Source organism: Hemitrygon akajei, chromosome 8, assembly GCF_048418815.1.
Source record: "Hemitrygon akajei chromosome 8, sHemAka1.3, whole genome shotgun sequence".
In the NCBI taxonomy this organism is placed as follows: Eukaryota; Metazoa; Chordata; class Chondrichthyes; order Myliobatiformes; family Dasyatidae; genus Hemitrygon; species Hemitrygon akajei.
This window is the reverse complement of record NC_133131.1, coordinates 53,359,454-53,380,238: the sequence shown is the minus strand read 5'-3', so window position 1 is coordinate 53,380,238 and position 20,785 is coordinate 53,359,454. Positions and strand designations below refer to the sequence as shown.

The window sequence follows — 20,785 nt, the reverse complement described above, 5'->3', positions numbered from 1 at the left end:
ACTGATCAGTAACTCCCACAAACCAGAGATCAGTTCTACCCACAAAAATCATTTTGTAATTATCAATGTAGTTATCTGTCATAACAGGATGATGCTTTGAAAGTAAATCTAGGCTAGGAGAGGGCACTGTGGAAATACACGACTGCTGCAGAGCCTCCCATATACACAACTCCACAATCATGGAGCGTGGTGCTCTTCAGTACAGGCTGGCTTTAGTTAAACAAAGTATGCTTTAGCTGTCAAAATCTCCGCAGCTACAAGGAGTCAGCATTGAATTTGGTACAGGACAAAGTCAAAGTAACTTTATTATCAAAGTATATATATGTCACCATATACAACTCTGAGATTCACTTTCTTGCAGGCATTCACAGGAAAAAATAATTTATGAAAATCTGTACATAACAAATGTCAAGTGTCTAATGTGCAAAAGAAAACAAATTACACAAATAAAATAAAGTAAATAAATAATACTGAGAATGTGAGTTGCAAAGTTCTTGAAAGTGAGTCAATCAGTTGTGGAGTCAATTTCGTGTCGAGTGAGTCAAGTTATCCACACTGATACAGGAGCCTGATGGCTTTAGGGTAATAACTGTTCTTGAACTCGGTGGTGTGGGACCTAAGGCTCCTGTACCTTTTACCAGATGGCAGTCATGTGGTCTGGATAATGCGGTTCTTGATGATGCATGTTGATTTCTTGTGACAGTGCTCCTTGTAAATCTACCCAATGATGGAGAGGGCTTTACCTGTGATAGACTGGACTGCATCCAGCACTTTCTGAGGACATTGATGTTTCCATACCATGCCATGATGCAAATAGTCAGGATGCTCTCCACTGAGTATCATTTGAAGTTTGTCAAAGTTTTAGATTATATGGTGAATCTATGTGAACTTCTAAGAAAGTAGAGGAGCTGTCATGCTTTCTTTGTGATGGCACTTACTTGCTAGTCCCAGGACAGATCCTTTGATATGGTATTGCCAATGAATTCAAAGTTACTGACCCTCTTCACCTCCAATCCCCTAATGAGGACTCACTCATGGACCTCCAGCTTCTTCCTCCTGTAATCAATAATCAGCTCTTTGATTTTACTGTTACTGTGTGAGAAGCTGTTGTGGCACCACTGAACCAGATATTCAACCTCCCTCCTATATGCCAATTTGTAACCATGAGGTTTAAGGGCAAATTGCTTTTCAATTTACAAATAAATGTCAACATTCAGGATATGCTTCTGTTCTAATCTGACAATTTAGAGACATTGTAATCTTGGAATCAAGATCACAGTAGGAAAAACACAAACCAGATGAAGAAAGTAAGATTGTCTTTTATTGTTTTAACACATGTGTAAATCCTTGCAGGGGATTGTTTTCTCTGACCCATTGTCTCAGCAACTCCTAAAACAAGCCTGGCCCAGGTTGGTTGCTGCAGAAAGATACAAGCCGGGCAAGCACAGGGGCATGTATGGCACGAACACAGGGGCATGTATGGCACAAACACAGGGGCATGTGTGGCACGGACACAGGGGTATGTGTGGCACGAACACAGGGGCATGTGTGGCACGGACACAGGGGCATGTGTGGCACGAACACAGGGGCATGTGTGGCACGGACACAGGGGCATGTGTGGCACGGACACAGGGGCATGTGTGGCACGGACACAGGGGCATGTGTGGCACGAACACAGGGGCATGTGTGGCACGGACACAGGGGTATGTGTGGCACCAACTTCAGTCGTGCTGAAGTCTGGGACCAGCAACTTCCTCAGATGAATTCAGAACTAAACTGCAGATGCTGGGAATAATAACAGAAGTTGCTGGGAGGATTCCAGTCAGGCAGCATCTGTGCAGAGAGAAACAAAGATTAAAGTTTTAGGCTTTATCATCAGATTTCAAATGAAATATGTAATTCTCTCCACAGCCAGTGCCTGACCTGTTGATTGTTGCAGGCAACAGTGGGAGGGGCAGGAGAAGAGGAAATAATTAGCTCCTTGAACAATGAGCCTGGGATCAGGTTAGGGTGACACCACTTGGTTCATCAAATTTCCACACAGTGAATTCCAAAATCCAAAATCACTCAAGCAAGGTGGAACCCCAATAGCACAGCCACCCACCAGAGCTGGACTTCAGACACGGCTATCTGCCACAGCTGGATACTGAACATGAAACCTAAGCACAGCAAGAGCCACGTCAACAAGACCACAGCTGGATTCACACCCACGAGCCACATGACCACCAGCTGGCCATACCTGCTGCCGATGGTTTCCTGCAAAGGCTCACACTCATTTTATTTTGCTCTTGGTTCTCTCAGTGCAGTGTGCCATGATCTCACTGAGGGTGGGCCGGGGGGGGATTTCTGGGGCCATCTTTTGAATTTCTTCCTCTTGATTTATGGCATCTGAGAGAGAAAAAAAAATAACTGATGATCACTCAACTGGACTGGCACATACCCAGACTTCCCACGCAGACAACTCTTACAGTCAGGACACGTCCCTAAAAGAGCAACACAGGACCGTGGAAGGAGAAAAGCAGAGAGTTCACACTGACACACATACCCACATAGCTATGTACAACCAACAACATGTACGGATAGTCCAGTATACATGTACACATACACACACACGTTGAAACACCCAATGTCATGGAGCACAAAAGACACCATCAATAGCAAAGCACACGTCTCCACAAATCCCATTGATCAGAACTCAGTCCGTGGTGGGTCAAGTATTTGCTTGTTTGGATACTTTTTAAATGTATCTGCCTCTGCCTCCGTCACCTTCTCAAGCAGTGCATTCCAGAATGTAAACAACCTCTAGGTGAAAGACGTTCTTCCTCGTTAACCCTCTGAAAGCCTTACTCCTAAACTTAAGTCTATAGTCCTAGTTTTAGGTGTCTCTGTTTTAAAACAAAGAACAGTACAGCTCAGGAACAGGCCCTTCAACCCATGACGTTGTGCTGACCTAATTAACTAGTCATTGAACACTTAACTAATCCCTTCTACCTACAAAAAATCCATAGCCCTCCAATCTCTAGACATTCATGTGCCTATTTCGAAGACCTGGCAGTACATTCAAGCTGTAATTCCAGCTGTACAATCCTTATTCCACTCATCTCCTTTGAACATACTCCTCTCATTTTAAATATACACCCTCCATTAAAAGTAATGGGGTGGCTAGGGAGAATTTGTAGGTCTCTTAAAGATAAGAAACGCTGGCTATATCTTGAACTGTGGGAGATAGGTAGGATTTTTAACCACAATCTCACCTCTGAGTTTATGTATACACAGGAGTTAAGGGAAACCAGTGAAGATGTACTAGAAACTATTACCAAAGAGGTGCTATTTGCAGTATTAAAAGATATTAAGGTAGAAAAATCCCCAGGAGTTAACTGAGTGCCTCCTTGGACTTTGCGGAAGACTAGAAATGAAGTCATGGAGCCATGTACAGAGACAATGAAGCCCCCAAAGAATGTAAGGTGGCTAACGACTTCTGTTTCAATATAGGGAGTCATGCAGCTACAGGCTGATCAGCCTGACATCAGTGGTGGGGATGTGACTGGAGGGAATTCTGAGGGACAGGATCTACCAACATTTGCACAGACAGAATCTGATTGGAAGTTGTCAGCATGGCATTGTGCATAGAAGGTGTGCTCAATTAACTTTTCAGAGTCTTTTTGAAGTAACAACTAAAAAGGTAGATGGAGTAGGACTGTAGATTTTGTCTATTTGGACTTTAGCAAGGCTTCCGACAAGGTCCTGCATAGTAGGTTGGTCTGGAAGGTTAGGTCTTATGGAATCCAGGAAGAGCTATTGTACTTTGATGGATTCAAAATTGGCTCCAAGGTAGGAAGGTGATTAAAGGTTGTTTCTTAGAATGGAGGCCAGACTAGTGGTGTGCTGCAGGGGCTGGTGCCACAACCCCTGTAATTGTTACCGATATAAATGGCTTGGATGCAAATGCACAAGGCCTGATCAGTGAGGTTGCAGATGACACATTTGGGGTTCTAACATTTAACTGTCATTCATTGGAGCACTCCTCTGTTTTTGTGGATGTTTGCGAAGAAGAATTTCAGGATGTATATTGTGTACATTTTTCTGACATTAAGTATGCCTATTGAATTACTAGGTGTTGTTGATAGTGAAGTAGGTCATCATAGATTACAGGGAGATCATGACCAGTTAGGGAAGTGGGCTAAGGTGTGGCAAATGGATTTCAATATAAATAAGTGGAAAGTTAAGCCAGTATAGCACTTATATTATGGGTAGAGCATGAGGGAGTGCAGTGAAACAGAAGATCATTGAAAGTGGTGGCACAGGTAGACAGTGTCATGTAAAAGTTGTTTTGTACATTGGCCTTCATCAAGCACAGCGCTGAGTATAGGCATTGGGTCTTTATGTTGCAGTTTTATAAGTCATTGGTGAGGCTACATTTTGAGCATTGTGTACAGTTCTGGTCTCTTTGTAATAGGAACAATATGGTTAAACTGGACAAAGTGCAGAGATTTATGAGGATGTTACCAAGATTAGAGGTCCTGAGATATAGCAAGAGGTTGGCCAGGTTAAGAATGTGGAGTGAAAGAAAGTGGTAGCTATATAGAATGAGAAAAACTGGTGAGAATGTGGATTAAGGAAAATATGGAGGTGGTGAGAATATGGAGTGGGCGAACGTACTGACTATATGGAGTGAGAGAAGGTGGTGATGATACAGAGTGAGAGGAAGTGGTGTGAATGTGGAGTGAGAGGGAATAGGGGGAATGTGGAGTGAGAGGAAGTGGTGATGCTATGGAGAGAGAGGAAATGGTGACTATATGGAATGACAGAAAGTGATGATAATATGGAGTGAGGGGGAATGGTGACTATATGGAGTGAGAGGAAGTGGTTGAGGCTGTTACAATAATACAATTTAAGAAGTACCTTGATTGGCAGGGCTGAGATAAGGGCTGAACACATGAAATTTGGGCCAACTGGGTGGGCGCCCTGATTAACATGGACTGGTTGGACAAACTGCCTATATCCATGCTGTGCTGTTCTTTATGACTTGCCTTACAGTGCATCCCCTCTAACTGAGACAGCATTCTGGTAAAACCCTACTGCACATTCTCCAGAACATCCACATTCCTGTGATTGAGCAATCAGATTGAATGCAATACTCTAGACATAGCTTTATGTTATAAAGCTGCAACATAACTTCTTGACTGTTTGACTGTGTTTTGCCTAATAAACGGTAGCATGCCTTCTTTACCACTATACCAGCTTGTGCAGTCAGTATCAGCAAACTGATCGCTATCTTGATTTGGACTTCCCAATCTGGAGACTTGAGCCCCAAAATACATCTGTCCATCAACACTGTTCAGATTCCAGCCACTAAATGTGTGCTGCCTCATTTCATTAGATCTCACAAAGTGCAATACCTCACACTTACCAGAATTAAACTGCATTTGCCACTTCTCTGTCCATATCTACAAGTGATCAATATCCCATTGTATTCTTTGGCAATCCTCCATGCAATGGACAATGCCAGGAATCTTTGTGTCATCAGCAAATTTACTCACTCATCTTACCACATTTTCATTTTATTCACTTATATACATATATAGCCAACAGCTGAGTTACCAGTACTGATCCCTGTGGAACACCACTAGCCATGGACCTCCATCCAGAATACAACTCATCCACCACTACTTTCTATTCTGTGGGCAAGCCAATTCTGGGTCACTTAAGCCAAGGCACCATGGATTCATGCATCCTGATTTTCTGGATGAGCATCCCATGAGGAACCTTATCAAACACCTTATTAAAATCTTTGCATGTGACATCCACTGTTTTACCTTGATCAATCATTACATCTTGATTTTACATCTACATCTCAATCTGATTAGTCAAACATGAGCTGTCCCATACAAAGCCATGCAGACTGCCTCTAATTTGGCCATAGTTTTCCAAACTTGTATAATTCTTATCACTAAGAATTTTCTCCAGTAGCTTTCCTACTATTGATGTGAGACCCAGGAGTCTATATTTTCCAGGATTATCTCTATTTCTCTTCCTGATCAAAGGAAGCTATAAGCTACTTAACAGTCCCCTGGACCTGTGGCTAGAGAAGATACAAAAGTCTGGTCAAAGCTCCAGCAATAAATGTTGCCTGGATTCAGGAGCATGCCTTATGAGAATAGGTTGAGTGAACTTGCCTTTTCTCCCTGGAGCGATGGAGGATGAGAGGTGACTTGATAGAGTTGTATAAGATGATGGGAGGCATTGATCGTGTGGATAGTCAGAGGCTTTTTCCCAGGGCTGAAATGGCTGCCACAAGAGGGCACAGTTTTAAGGTGCTTGGAAGTAGGAGATGTCAGAGGTAAATTTTTTACACAGAGAGTGATGAGTGCATGGAATGGGCTGCTGGTGAAGGTGGTGGAGGCGGATACGATAGGGTCTTTTAAGAGACTCCTGGATAGGTATATGAAACTTAGAAAAATAGAGGGCTATAGATAACCCTAGGTAATTTCTAAAGTAAGTACATGTTCGGCACAGCAATTAGATCCTGGGGACTTAGCCATCTTAATGTTCTTCCAAGAATTAGTACACTACCTTGTCCATGAAATGTCCTTGTATCTTAGCATATTCCACACTGATCCCACTATCCTTGACCTTCTCCTCAATAAATACTGATACAAAGTACTCATTTAGGACTTTGTCCACATCCTCTGTCTCCGAACACAAGGTCCTTTCTTCATCCTTAAATGCTTCTACACCAGTAAGCCCCTTGATCAATGTATGTGTCGAATGACTTGAGATTCTCATTAATCCTATTTGCCAAGGTAATTTTGTGAGTACTCTTGGTTTTCCTAAGTCCCTTCTCGAGTTCCCATCTTGCTCCTTTACAGTCCTCAAGCGATCTGTTAGATTCCAGTTTCCTAAGCCTTACAAATGCTGCCTTCTTCTTGACAAAGTAACTACTCCTTTCATCATCCAAGGCTCCTGCATCATGCCATTCACTTCCTTTTCTCTTACTGGAGCAAACAAGTCCACAGTTCTTTGCAACTGATCTTAAGAACAACCTTCACATGTTAGATATGGACTTGCGTGAAAACAATTCTCTCCAGTTATATCACCCTAGGTCCTGTCTGATGCACTCATAATTTACGTTCCCCAATTTAATATTTACCTGCAACGTTAACTTATTCACAGCATATGAATTGTTCAAGCCCAAGCAAATAAAAAGATGGAGAGCTCTAGCGGAGCGGCCTGTCGGGAAGCAGCCTGTCGGGAAGCGGCCTGGTCGAGGGAAGCGGCCTGGTCGAGGGAAGTGCCTGGTCGAGGGAAGTGCCTGGTCGAGGGAAGCGGCCTGGTCGAGGGAAGCGGCCTGTCGGGAAGCGGCCTGGTCGAGGGAAGCGGCCTGGTCGAGGGAAGTGGCCTGGTCGAGGGAAGCGGCCTGGTCGAGGGAAGCGGCCTGTCGGGAAGTGGCCTGGTCGAGGGAAGTGGCCTGGTCGAGGGAAGTGCCTGGTCGAGGGAAGTGCCTGGTCGAGGGAAGCGGCCTGGTCGAGGGAAGTGGCCTGATCGAGGGAAGCGGCCTGGTCGAGGGAAGTGCCTGGTCGAGGGAAGCGGCCTGGTCGAGGGAAGTGCCTGGTCGAGGGAAGTGGCCTGTCGGGAAGTGGCCTGGTCGAGGGAAGTGCCTGGTCGAGGGAAGTGGCCTGGTCGAGGGAAGTGGCCTGTCGGGAAGTGGCCTGGTCGAGGGAAGTGCCTGGTCGAGGGAAGCGGCCTGGTCGAGGGAAGTGCCTGGTCGAGGGAAGCGGCCTGGTCGAGGGAAGTGCCTGGTCGAGGGAAGCGGCCTGTCAGGAAGTGGCCTGGTCGAGGGAAGTGCCTGGTCGAGGGAAGCGGCCTGGTCGAGGGAAGTGGCCTGATCGAGGGAAGCGGCCTGGTCGAGGGAAGTGCCTGGTCGAGGGAAGCGGCCTGGTCGAGGGAAGTGCCTGGTCGAGGGAAGTGGCCTGTCGGGAAGTGGCCTGGTCGAGGGAAGTGCCTGGTCGAGGGAAGTGGCCTGGTCGAGGGAAGTGGCCTGTCGGGAAGTGGCCTGGTCGAGGGAAGTGCCTGGTCGAGGGAAGCGGCCTGGTCGAGGGAAGTGCCTGGTCGAGGGAAGCGGCCTGGTCGAGGGAAGTGGCCTGGTCGAGGGAAGTGGCCTGTCGGGAAGTGGCCTGGTCGAGGGAAGTGCCTGGTCGAGGGAAGTGGCCTGGTCGAGGGAAGTGCCTGGTCGAGGGAAGCGGCCTGGTCGAGGGAAGTGGCCTGGTCGAGGGAAGCGGCCTGGTCGAGGGAAGTGCCTGGTCGAGGGAAGTGGCCTGGTCGAGGGAAGCGGCCTGTCGGGAAGCGGCTTGGTCGAGGGAAGTGCCTGGTCGAGGGAAGTGGCCTGTCAGGAAGTGGCCTGGTCGAGGGAAGTGCCTGGTCGAGGGAAGCGGCCTGGTCGAGGGAAGTGGCCTGATCGAGGGAAGCGGCCTGGTCGAGGGAAGTGCCTGGTCGAGGGAAGCGGCCTGGTCGAGGGAAGTGGCCTGATCGAGGGAAGCGGCCTGGTCGAGGGAAGTGCCTGGTCGAGGGAAGCGGCCTGGTCGAGGGAAGTGCCTGGTCGAGGGAAGTGCCTGGTCGAGGGAAGTGGCCTGTCGGGAAGTGGCCTGGTCGAGGGAAGTGCCTGGTCGAGGGAAGTGGCCTGGTCGAGGGAAGTGGCCTGTCGGGAAGTGGCCTGGACGAGGGAAGTGCCTGGTCGAGGGAAGCGGCCTGGTCGAGGGAAGTGCCTGGTCGAGGGAAGCGGCCTGGTCGAGGGAAGTGGCCTGGTCGAGGGAAGTGGCCTGTCGGGAAGTGGCCTGGTCGAGGGAAGTGCCTGGTCGAGGGAAGTGGCCTGGTCGAGGGAAGTGCCTGGTCGAGGGAAGCGGCCTGGTCGAGGGAAGTGGCCTGGTCGAGGGAAGCGGCCTGGTCGAGGGAAGTGCCTGGTCGAGGGAAGTGGCCTGGTCGAGGGAAGCGGCCTGTCGGGAAGCGGCTTGGTCGAGGGAAGTGCCTGGTCGAGGGAAGTGGCCTGTCAGGAAGTGGCCTGGTCGAGGGAAGTGCCTGGTCGAGGGAAGCGGCCTGGTCGAGGGAAGTGGCCTGATCGAGGGAAGCGGCCTGGTCGAGGGAAGTGCCTGGTCGAGGGAAGCGGCCTGGTCGAGGGAAGTGGCCTGATCGAGGGAAGTGGCCTGGTCGAGGGAAGTGCCTGGTCGAGGGAAGTGGCCTGGTCGAGGGAAGTGGCCTGTCGGGAAGTGGCCTGGTCGAGGGAAGTGCCTGGTCGAGGGAAGCGGCCTGGTCGAGGGAAGTGCCTGGTCGAGGGAAGCGGCCTGGTCGAGGGAAGTGGCCTGGTCGAGGGAAGTGGCCTGTCGGGAAGTGGCCTGGTCGAGGGAAGTGCCTGGTCGAGGGAAGTGGCCTGGTCGAGGGAAGTGCCTGGTCGAGGGAAGCGGCCTGGTCGAGGGAAGTGGCCTGGTCGAGGGAAGCGGCCTGGTCGAGGGAAGTGCCTGGTCGAGGGAAGTGGCCTGGTCGAGGGAAGTGCCTGGTCGAGGGAAGCGGCCTGGTCGAGGGAAGTGGCCTGATCGAGGGAAGCGGCCTGGTCGAGGGAAGTGCCTGGTCGAGGGAAGCGGCCTGGTCGAGGGAAGTGGCCTGATCGAGGGAAGCGGCCTGGTCGAGGGAAGTGGCCTGATCGAGGGAAGCGGCCTGGTCGAGGGAAGTGCCTGGTCGAGGGAAGCGGCCTGGTCGAGGGAAGTGCCTGGTCGAGGGAAGTGCCTGGTCGAGGGAAGTGGCCTGTCGGGAAGTGGCCTGGTCGAGGGAAGTGCCTGGTCGAGGGAAGTGGCCTGGTCGAGGGAAGTGGCCTGTCGGGAAGTGGCCTGGTCGAGGGAAGTGCCTGGTCGAGGGAAGCGGCCTGGTCGAGGGAAGTGCCTGGTCGAGGGAAGCGGCCTGGTCGAGGGAAGTGGCCTGGTTGAGGGAAGTGGCCTGTCGGGAAGTGGCCTGGTCGAGGGAAGTGCCTGGTCGAGGGAAATGGCCTGGTCGAGGGAAGTGCCTGGTCGAGGGAAGCGGCCTGGTCGAGGGAAGTGGCCTGGTCGAGGGAAGCGGCCTGGTCGAGGGAAGCGGCCTGGTCGAGGGAAGTGCCTGGTCGAGGGAAGTGGCCTGGTCGAGGGAAGCGGCCTGTCGGGAAGCGGCTTGGTCGAGGGAAGTGCCTGGTCGAGGGAAGTGGCCTGTCAGGAAGTGGCCTGGTCGAGGGAAGTGCCTGGTCGAGGGAAGCGGCCTGGTCGAGGGAAGTGGCCTGATCGAGGGAAGTGGCCTGTCGGGAAGTGGCCTGGTCGAGGGAAGTGCCTGGTCGAGGGAAGTGGCCTGTCGGGAAGTGGCCTGGTCGAGGGAAGTGCCTGGTCGAGGGAAGTGGCCTGGTCGAGGGAAGTGGCCTGTCGGGAAGTGGCCTGGTCGAGGGAAGTGCCTGGTCGAGGGAAGCGGCCTGGTCGAGGGAAGTGCCTGGTCGAGGGAAGCGGCCTGGTCGAGGGAAGTGGCCTGGTCGAGGGAAGTGGCCTGTCGGGAAGTGGCCTGGTCGAGGGAAGTGCCTGGTCGAGGGAAGCGGCCTGGTCGAGGGAAGTGGCCTGGTCGAGGGAAGTGTCTGGTCGAGGGAAGTGCCTGGTCGAGGGAAGCGGCCTGGTGTGAAAAGTGCTAGTCTTTGGCTTGAGAGTCTTCGGCGAGGAGACTACGCCAGGCACAATTGCAGAGGGTGAAGACATGACCGCTAAGCTGATTCAGTGTGCTACGTGCATGATGTGGGAGGTCAGGGACACTGATGGTGCCCCCGGCTGCTACAGCTGTGGGAAGTGTGTCCAGATTCAGCTTCTGAAGCAGCATGTTGCAGCACTGAAGAAAGAACTGGATGACCTCAGGTTTATCCGCGAAAACGAGAGTTTTCTGGACAGGACCTACAGTGAGGTTGTTACACCGAGGATACCGGAAGAGAGAAAGGGGGCGATGATGAGGAAGGAAAGGATGCTTGAAGTACAGGAGACCCCAGGGGATGTGCCTCTCATAAACAGGTTCACACTCTTGGAAGCTGTCAGGACAGAAGATACTGCCAGTCTGAGAGGTGAACAGGTCTGCGAGCCGAAAATTGGTGCAGAAGCAGAGCCGAGGAGTCAGACATCAGGAAGAGCCGTGGTAGTAGGGGACTCCATAGTAAGAGGTACGGAAAGGGGTTTCTGTGGCAACAGGCGAGATTTAAGGATGGTGTGTTGCCTCCCTGGTGCCAGGATCCAGGACATCACAGACCGATTGCAGGGAATCCTCAAGGGTGAAGGTGAACAGCCGGAAGTGGTAGTGCATGTCAGCACAAATGATATCGGGAAGAAGAGGAAGGACATTCTGCAGTGGGACTTCAGAGAACTCGGAAGAAGGCTGAAAAGCAGGACTTCCAGGGTGGTTATCTCCGGTTTGCTTCCAGTCCTCATGCTGGAGAGGGCAGGAACAGGGAGATAATGGATCTGAATGTGTGGCTGAGGAACTGGTGCAGGAAGCAAGGATTTACATTCTTGGACCACTGGGATCTGATTTGGGGTAGGAATGAATTGTACAAAAGGGACTGGTTGCACCTTAATAGGCGGGGGACCAGCATTCTGGCAGACAGATTTGCCACTGCAACACAGATGTGTTTAAACTAAGTAGTGGGGGGGAGGGGATGAACTGGAAATATAAGGATGGAGTTAAAGGAAAAGTGAAAATAAGAAAAGTTAAAAAGGACAACAGAATCAATGGCGTAGAAAACTCAAGAAGAGATCATACAGTATGGCCAAGTGAAATAGGAATTGATATGAAAGGAGAGGAGAGTACCGAATTAAAAGTATTATATATGAATGCACAAAGTATAAGGAATAAAGTAGTTGAGCTTGAGGCTCAGTTGGAAATTGGCAAGTACGATGTTGTGGGAATAACTGAGACATGGCTTCAAGCGGACAGGGCCTGGGAAATGAATATTCAAGGATATACATCTTATCAAAAGGACAGACTGACTGGCAGAGGGGGTGGGGTGGCTCTGTTGGTGAGGAATGATATTCAGTCCCTTGCGAGGGGGGACATAGAATCAGGGGATGTAGAGTCAGTATGGATAGAACTGAGAAATTCTAAGGGTAGAAAGACCCTAATGGGAGTTATCTACAGGCCCCCAAACAGCAGTCTGGATGTAGGGTGTAAGTTGAATGAAGAGTTAAAATTGGCATGTTACCAAGGTAATGATACAGTTGTCATGGGGGATTTCAACATGCAGGTAGACTGGGAGAATCAGAATGGTACTGGACCCCAAGAAAGAGAGTTTGTGGAGTGCCTCCGAGATGGATTCTTAGAACAGCTTGTACTGGAGCCTACCAGGGAGAAGGCAATTCTAGAATTAGTGTTGTGCAATGAACCGGATTTGATCAGGGACCTCGAGGTAAAGGAACCATTTAGGAGGTAGAGACCATAATATGATATGTTTTAACCTACAATTTGAGAAGGAGAAGGGAAAATCGGATGTGTCAGTATTACAGTTGAAAAAAGGGAACTATGGAGCTATGAGGGAGGAGCTGGCCAAAGTTCAATGGAACAATACCCTAGCAGGGAAGACAGTGGAACAACAATGGCAGGTATTTCTGGGAATAATGCAGAAGGTGCAGGATCAGTTCATTCCAAAGAGGAAGAAAGATCCTAAGGGGAGTAAGGGGCAGCCGTGGCTGACGAGGGAAGTAAAGGGCAGTATAAAAATAAAAGAGAAGAAGTATAACATAGCAAAGATGAGTGGGAAACCGGAGGACTGAGAAGCTTTTAAAGAGCAACAGAAGATAACAAAAAAGGCAATACGTCAAGAAAAAATGAGGTACGAAGGTAAACTAGCCAAGAATATAAAGGAGGATAGTAAAAGCTTCTTTGGGTATGTGAATAGCAAAAAAATAGTTAAGACCAAAATTGGGCCATTGAAGACAGAAATGGGTGAATTTATTATGGGGAACAAGGAAATGGCAGATGAGTTGAACAGGTACTTTGGATCTGTCTTCACTAGGGAAGACACAAACAATCTCCCAAATGTAATAGTGGCCAAAGGAACTAGGGTAAAAGATGAACTGAAGGAAATTTATATTAGGCAAGAAACGGTGTTGGATAGACTGTTGAGTCTGAAGGCTGATAAGTCCCTGGGACCTGATGGTCTGCATCCCAGGGTACTTAAAGAGGTGGCTCTAGAAATCGTGGACGCATTGGTAATCATTTTCCAATGTTCTATAGATTCAGGAACAATTCCTGCTGATTGGAGAGTGGCTAATGTTGTCCCACTTTTCAAGAAAGGAGTGAGAGAGAAAACAGGGAATTATAGACCGGTTAGCCTGACGTCAGTAGTGGGAAAGATGCTGGAGTCAATTATTAAAGAGGAAATTACGATATATTTGGATAGCAGTAGAAGGATCAATCCGAGTCAGCATGGATTTATGAAGGGAAAATCATGCTTGACTAATCTTCTGGAGTTTTTTGAGGATGTAACTATGAAAATGGACAAGGGAGAGCCAGTGGATGTAGTGTACCTGGACTTCCAGAAAGTTTTTGATAAAGTCCCACATAGGAGATTAGTGGGCAAAATTAGGGCACATGGTATTGGGGGCAGAGTACTGACATGGATTGAAAATTGGCTGGCTGACAGGAAACAAAGAGTAGTGATTAACGGGTCCCTTTCGGAATGGCAGGCTGTGACCAGTGAGGTACCGCAAGGTTCGGTGCTGGGACCGCAGCTGTTTACAATATACATTAATGATTTAGATGAAGGGATTAAAAGTAACATTAGCAAATTTGCTGATGACACAAAGCTGGGTGGCAGTGTGAAATGTTAGGAGGATGTTCTGAGAATGCAGGGTGACTTGGACTGGTTGGGTGAGTGGGCAAATGTATGGCAGATGCAGTTTAATGTGGATAAATGTGAGGTTATCCACTTTGGTGGCAAGAACAGGAAGGCAGATTACTATCTAAATGGAGTCAAGTTAGGAAAAGGGGAAGTACAATGAGATCTAGGTGTTCTTGTACATCAGTCAATGAAAGCAAGCATGCAGGTACAGCAGGCAGTGAAGAAAGCTAATGGCATGCTGGCTTTTATAACAAGAGGAATTGAGTATAGGAGTAAAGAGGTCCTTCTGCAGCTGTACAGGTCCCTGGTGAGACCCCACCTGGAGTATTGTGTGCAGTTTTGGTCTCCAAATTTGAGGAAAGACATTCTTGCTATTGAGGGAGTGCAGTGTAGGTTCACAAGGTTAATTCCCAGAATGGTGGGACTGTCATATGTTGAAAGTTTGGAGCGACTGGGCTTGTATACACTGGAATTTAGACAGATGAGAGGGGATCTGATTGAAACATATAAGATTATTAAGGGATTGGACACACTGGAGGCAGGAAGCATGTTCCCACTGATGGGTGAGTCCAGAACTAGAGGCCACAGTTTAAGAATAAGGGGTAGGTAGGCCATTTAGAACAGAGATGCGGAAAAAAATTTTCACCCAGAGAGTGTTGGATATGTGGAATGCTCTGCCCCAGAAGACAGTGGAGGCCAAGTCTCTGGATGCATTCAAGAGAGAGTTAGATAAAGCTCTTATAGATAGCGGGGTCAAGGGATATAGGGAGAGGGCAGGAACGGGGTACTGATTGTGTATGATCAGCCATGATCACAGTGAATGGTGGTGCTGGCTAGAAGGGCCGAATGGCCTACTCCTGCACCTACTGTCTATTGTCTATTGTTCCCTTATTTGCACTGTCTCAAAGCATAGGGACCATTGTTCACCCACTCACCATGCCAGGCTCATTCCCCAGTACAACCTCCTCTCTGGTTGGACTGTCCACATACTGCTTCAGGGAGCTCTTGGATTTTCAAGTGAAATCACCACAGGGGAATCCTGCACAATCTGTCTACTTTTCCTACCTTTCTTGAATAAAACTGCTAAATCCTTCCATGCCTGACCTTCACCAGCTAAAGCTCCCCTGTACATTTTGCTTGGAGTTAACACCCCACAATTTTGGTGTTCTGCTCAATCAGAACTGTACATTTCCCTTCAAGCTCTTGCCCAGCTCCTGCAGTTTGACAGCCTGCTTAGGGTACAGTGGAAGGGGCCTCTTTCTACTGGTGTGGGATTGAGGCAGAGGGACAAGGTATACTGTGGTCATTTATCTCTTCCACCTATCACACAACTTCTCACTTCATCTTCCTGCCCCCACCTTCTCCTCCAGCAGGTTTCACCTACCACCTGCCAGTTTGTGTTCCTTCCTCTCCCCACAACTTCTTATTCAGGCTTCTTCCTTTCCAGATGAAGGTCTCTGTCTGAAATGTTGACTCTCCATACATGCTGCCTGACCTTCTGAGATCCTCCAGCATTTTGTGTGGGCTCCACAGCTTCAGAAAGGATGTTTAGTTTTTTTTTTAGTGAGAGGCTGATGCCATATCTAACTTCATTGGTTATAAACAGCAGCCTTATAAACTTTAAACCAATGGCCCTCATTGAATTGGTGTTCCTGGGATGTGCTACCGAAATGAAGGAGAGTGTCCCAAACATTCCCAATTGACTCGGATCAGAATGTTCGAAGCAGTAACCTATTCTGTCCCCAGACCCAGGAAGAGGGATAGGGCATTGGCCAAGAGGACCCTGCCCGATGACCTCCTCGCACTCAAATTTCAACACTGCCTGGTGGGTGGTGAAAATATGAGAATGACGGGTATTTGTGGAGCCTTCAAGAGGCATCAGTGGAGCTGCTGGTACCTGCAGATGGAAGCTTCTTCTCTGTCCTTGGATCTTGCTTCTGCTTCCACACGTTCCTGTTGGTGGCTGCAGAACTTGTATTGGCCTTCTGCTGGAGATACCGTCTGCTGTTCCGCCTGTAGGTCTCCTGGCTTATCTGCTTCCGCTCTGCCCCATGGATGCTCTTTGCATTACGTATGGTTGATCTGAAAATGTGCAGTGAATTACTGAGGGAGCCATACAGCACAGGAACAGGCCCTTCGGCCTAATTTGCCCCTGCTGACCATCAAAGCTTGGCCCATTATATAACCATATAACAATTACAGCACGGAAACAGGCCATCTCGGCCCTTCTAGTCTGTGCCGACACTTACACTCACCTAGTCCCACTGACCCGCACTCAGCCCATAACCCTCCATTCCTTTCCTGTCTATACACCTATCCAATTTTACTTTAAATGACAATACCGAACCTGCCTCTACCACTTCTACTGGAAGCTCATTCCACACAACCACCACTCTCTGAGTAAAGAAATTCCCCCTCGTGTTACCCTTAAACTTTTGCCCCCTAACTCTCAAATCATGTCCTCTTGTTTGAATCTCCCCTACTCTCAATGGAAAAAGCCTATCTACGTCAACTCTATCTATCCACCTCATTATTTTAAATACCTCTATCAAGTCCCCCCTCAACCTTCTACGCTCCAAAGAATAAAGACCTAACTTGTTCAACCTTTCCCTGTAACTTAGGTGCTGAAACCCAGGTAACATTCTAGTAAATCTTCTCTGTACTCTCTCTATTTTGTTGATATCTTTCCTATAATTCAGTGACCCTACCTTTCTCCCTCCACCATTTCATCATGCTGCCAGGCAACAGGAGGGTTGGGATATTTGTCCATATAAACCATAAGACATAAGAGCAGAATTAGGCCATATAGTCCATCAAGTCTGATCTGCCATTCAATCATGGCTGATTTATTTTACCTCTCAACCCTATTCTTCTGCCTTCTTCCTATAACCATTGATGCCTTTACTAATCAATAATCTATTAAGCTCTGCTTTAAAAGCACTCAATGACACGGCCTCCACAGCCATACGTGGCAATGAATGCCATAGGTTCCCCACCCTCTACGCGTCTCTGTTCTAAAGGGACGTCCTTCTAACCTGATTGGACAGGTATGCATCAAGCTGTTCAGTAAGGGATCTGACACAGTCATAAACTCAGAAGAATTTATCGGAAGGACCATTGTATCAGCAGGAGAGTACAGCACCACTCTCAGTGTGTGTGGCAGGGGTGGGGTCAGTGCGTGTGTGTGTGTATTTTACAGTCTGTGCTCACTGATGTGGAGCAGTCATCAGTGTTTCACAGCAATGGGAGAGTCAGCAAATATCTGGCCTTAGTTTCGAGAAGTGATGGTCAGAACATCCTGTTATTTTCACAAACAGTGAAAATGTCAGTGACCTCACATTCAGCCATGTTAACTGGAATTACAATCAGGACTATTTACAAAATTGCCATTCAGAACTCTGAAATATCTAATGAAAGACTGAATCTTACAACTCTAGCTTTTAGGCTCAAGGATGGGAATGAATTCTTATTCTGAACTTAATACCAGTTTTGAGGCCAGTTTTGAGGCTTCTTTCTTAGAGTTGCCATGCTTTGACAACACCCAGTATTGCCGACAAGAGTCTCGTTTCAGTTCCACAAATATTACAGAAGGGACAGGAAATTACAACATTCAAAGTCATTATTCTCTGACCACTCCATCTGACCGCTCTCTGATTAACTGAAAAGAGCAGAGCAAGGGGAAAAGTTTAACTCGGTGCGAGGCCGCCTCACCTGCGGGGGGGTGGGGAGTTCACTTTGTTCACGTTGAATCCAGAGTTGAGTGGGCAGCCTGACTTCTGGAGGTACATAGAGGGATAGTACCCTGTACCCTCGTGTTTCCTGTTTCAACAAGAACAACATGATTGTTCCTATAAAGTAAAAGTAAAACTGCAGATGTTCAAAATCTGAAATAAGCTCAGCCCACTGAGTCCCCAAGTCACACATTGCCTCCACACACACACACACACACACACACCACTCCCTACACAGACACACACTGCCCCCACCCCCACCCACTGATCTCACTACCCCCCACACACACACACACACACACCACTCCCTACACAGACACACACTGCCCCCACCCCCACCCACTGATCTCACTACCCCCCCCACACACACACACACACCACTCCCTACACAGACACACACTGCCCCCACCCCCACCCACTGATCTCACTACCCCCCACACACACACACACACACACCACTCCCTACACAGACACACACTGCCCCCACCCCCACCCACTGATCTCACTACCCCCCACACACACACACACACGCCACTCCCTACACAGACACACACTGCCCCCACCCCCACCCACTGATCTCACTACCCCCCACACACAGACACACACTGCCCCCACCCCCACCCACTGATCTCACTACCCCCCCCACACACACACACACACCACTCCCTACACAGACACACACTGCCCCCACCCCCACCCACTGATCTCACTACCCCCCCCACACACACACACACGCCACTCCCTACACAGACACACACTGCCCCCACCCCCACCCACTGATCTCACTACCCCCCACACACACACACACACACCACTCCCTACACAGACACACACTGCCCCCACCCCCACCCACTGATCTCACTACCCCCCCCACACACACACACACACCACTCCCTACACAGACACACACTGCCCCCACCCCCACCCACTGATCTCACTACCCCCCACACACACACACACACACCACTCCCTACACAGACACACACTGCCCCCACCCCCACCCACTGATCTCACTACCCCCCACACACACACACACACGCCACTCCCTACACAGACACACACTGCCCCCACCCCCACCCACTGATCTCACTACCCCCCACACACACACACACACACCACTCCCTACACAGACACACACTGCCCCCACCCCCACCCACTGATCTCACTACCCCCCACACACACACACACACGCCACTCCCTACACAGACACACACTGCCCCCACCCCCACCCACTGATCTCACTACCCCCCACACACACACACACACACCACTCCCTACACAGACACACACTGCCCCCACCCCCACCCACTGATCTCACTACCCCCCACACACACACACACACGCCACTCCCTACACAGACACACACTGCCCCCACCCCCACCCACTGATCTCACTACCCCCCACACACAGACACACTCACTGCGCCACCACACACAGACGCAACACACACACACTGACCCTACCAGCCCACACACAGACATTGACCACCATACACACAGACACACTCACACAAACACACACAGACACCCCATACACACACACACTGACCCTACCAGCCCACACACAGACATTGACCACCATACACACAGACACACTCACACAAACACACACAGACACCCCATACACACACACACTGACCCTACCAGCCCACACACAGACATTGACCACCATACACACAAACACACTCACACAAACACACACAGACACCCCATACACACACACACTGACCCTACCAGCCCACACACAGACATTGACCACCATACACACAGACACACTCACACAAACACACACAGACACCCCATACACACACACACTGACCCTACCAGCCCACACACAGACATTGACCACCATACACACAGACACACTCACACAAACACACACAGACACCCACATGCACTGACCCCACCCACCCAAGACTCACCCAAACACACACACACCACACAGACATTGACCCCTCCACACAACACACACACTGACTCCCCCAACACACATATGCACACACCACACATACAGACACATACGTACCCACACACTGACACATTCACTTAACACCCCACACATATACAGCCACTCACAACACACAAACACAACACACAAACACAACACACCCACACCATACACTGACACCCCACACAATGATACACACACACAGAGCCCCACACACATATGCACACACCATACACACAGACACACATGTACACACACAGATACACTCACTGACCCCCCCACCAATGTGTCAACCAACCCCCTCCCCCCACCAACTTCAGTAAAAACCGTCAGCACCACCACCCATCAATGTGTCAACCAACCCCTCCCCTCACCAACTTCAGTAAAAACCGTCAGCACCACCACCCACCAATGTGTCAACCAACCCCCTCCCCCACCAACTTCAGTAAAAACCGTCAGCACCACCACCCACCAATGTGTCAACCAACACCACCCCCCACCAACTTCAGTAAAAACCGTCAGCACCACCACCCACCAGTGTGTCAACCAACCCCTCCCCCACCAACTTCAGTAAAAACCGTCAGCACCACCACCCACCAATGTGTCAACCAAACCCTCCCCTCACCAACTTCAGTAAAAACCGTCAGCACCACCACCCACCAATGTGTCAACCAACCCCTCCCCTCACCAACTTCAGTAAAAACCGTCAGCACCACCACCCACCAATGTGTCAACCAACCCCTCCCCTCACCAACTTCAGTAAAAACCGTCAGCACCACCACCCACCAATGTGTCAACCAACCCCTCCCCCACCAACTTCAGTAAAACCCGTCAGCAACACCACCCACCAGTGTGTCAACCAACCCCTCCCCCCACCAACTTCAGTAAAAACCGTCAGCACCACCACCCACCAGTGTGTCAACCAACCCCTCCCCCACCAACTTCAGTAAAAACCGTCAGCACCACCACCCACCAATGTGTCAACCAACCCCTCCCCCCACCAACTTCAGTAAAAACCGTGAGCACCACCACCCACCAGTGTGTCAACCAACCCCTCCCCCCACCAACTTCAGTAAAAACCGTCAGCACCACCACCCACCAATGTGTCAACCAAACCCTCCCCTCACCAACTTCAGTAAAAACCGTCAGCACCACCACCCACCAATGTGTCAACCAACCCCTCCCCTCACCAACTTCAGTAAAAACCGTCAGCACCACCACCCACCAGTGTGTC

General features: G+C 49.6%; 1 protein-coding gene across 1 annotated transcript in view; it reads right to left on the bottom strand.

Annotated features, from left to right (window-relative positions):
• Positions 1-1,288: 1,288 nt before the first annotated feature.
• Positions 1,289-20,785, bottom strand: part of ncf1 (neutrophil cytosolic factor 1) — a 118,226-nt gene continuing 98,729 nt past the window's right edge. Inside the window, exons 9-12 of the mRNA XM_073053871.1 lie at positions 17,585-17,692; positions 15,771-15,955; positions 2,240-2,388; positions 1,289-1,833 (exon numbers count right to left, since the gene is read on the bottom strand). Coding sequence (XP_072909972.1) covers positions 2,273-2,388; positions 15,771-15,955; positions 17,585-17,692 — 409 coding nt within the window. The 3' untranslated portion in view covers positions 1,289-1,833; positions 2,240-2,272. The remainder of the gene's footprint in view (positions 1,834-2,239; positions 2,389-15,770; positions 15,956-17,584; positions 17,693-20,785) is intronic.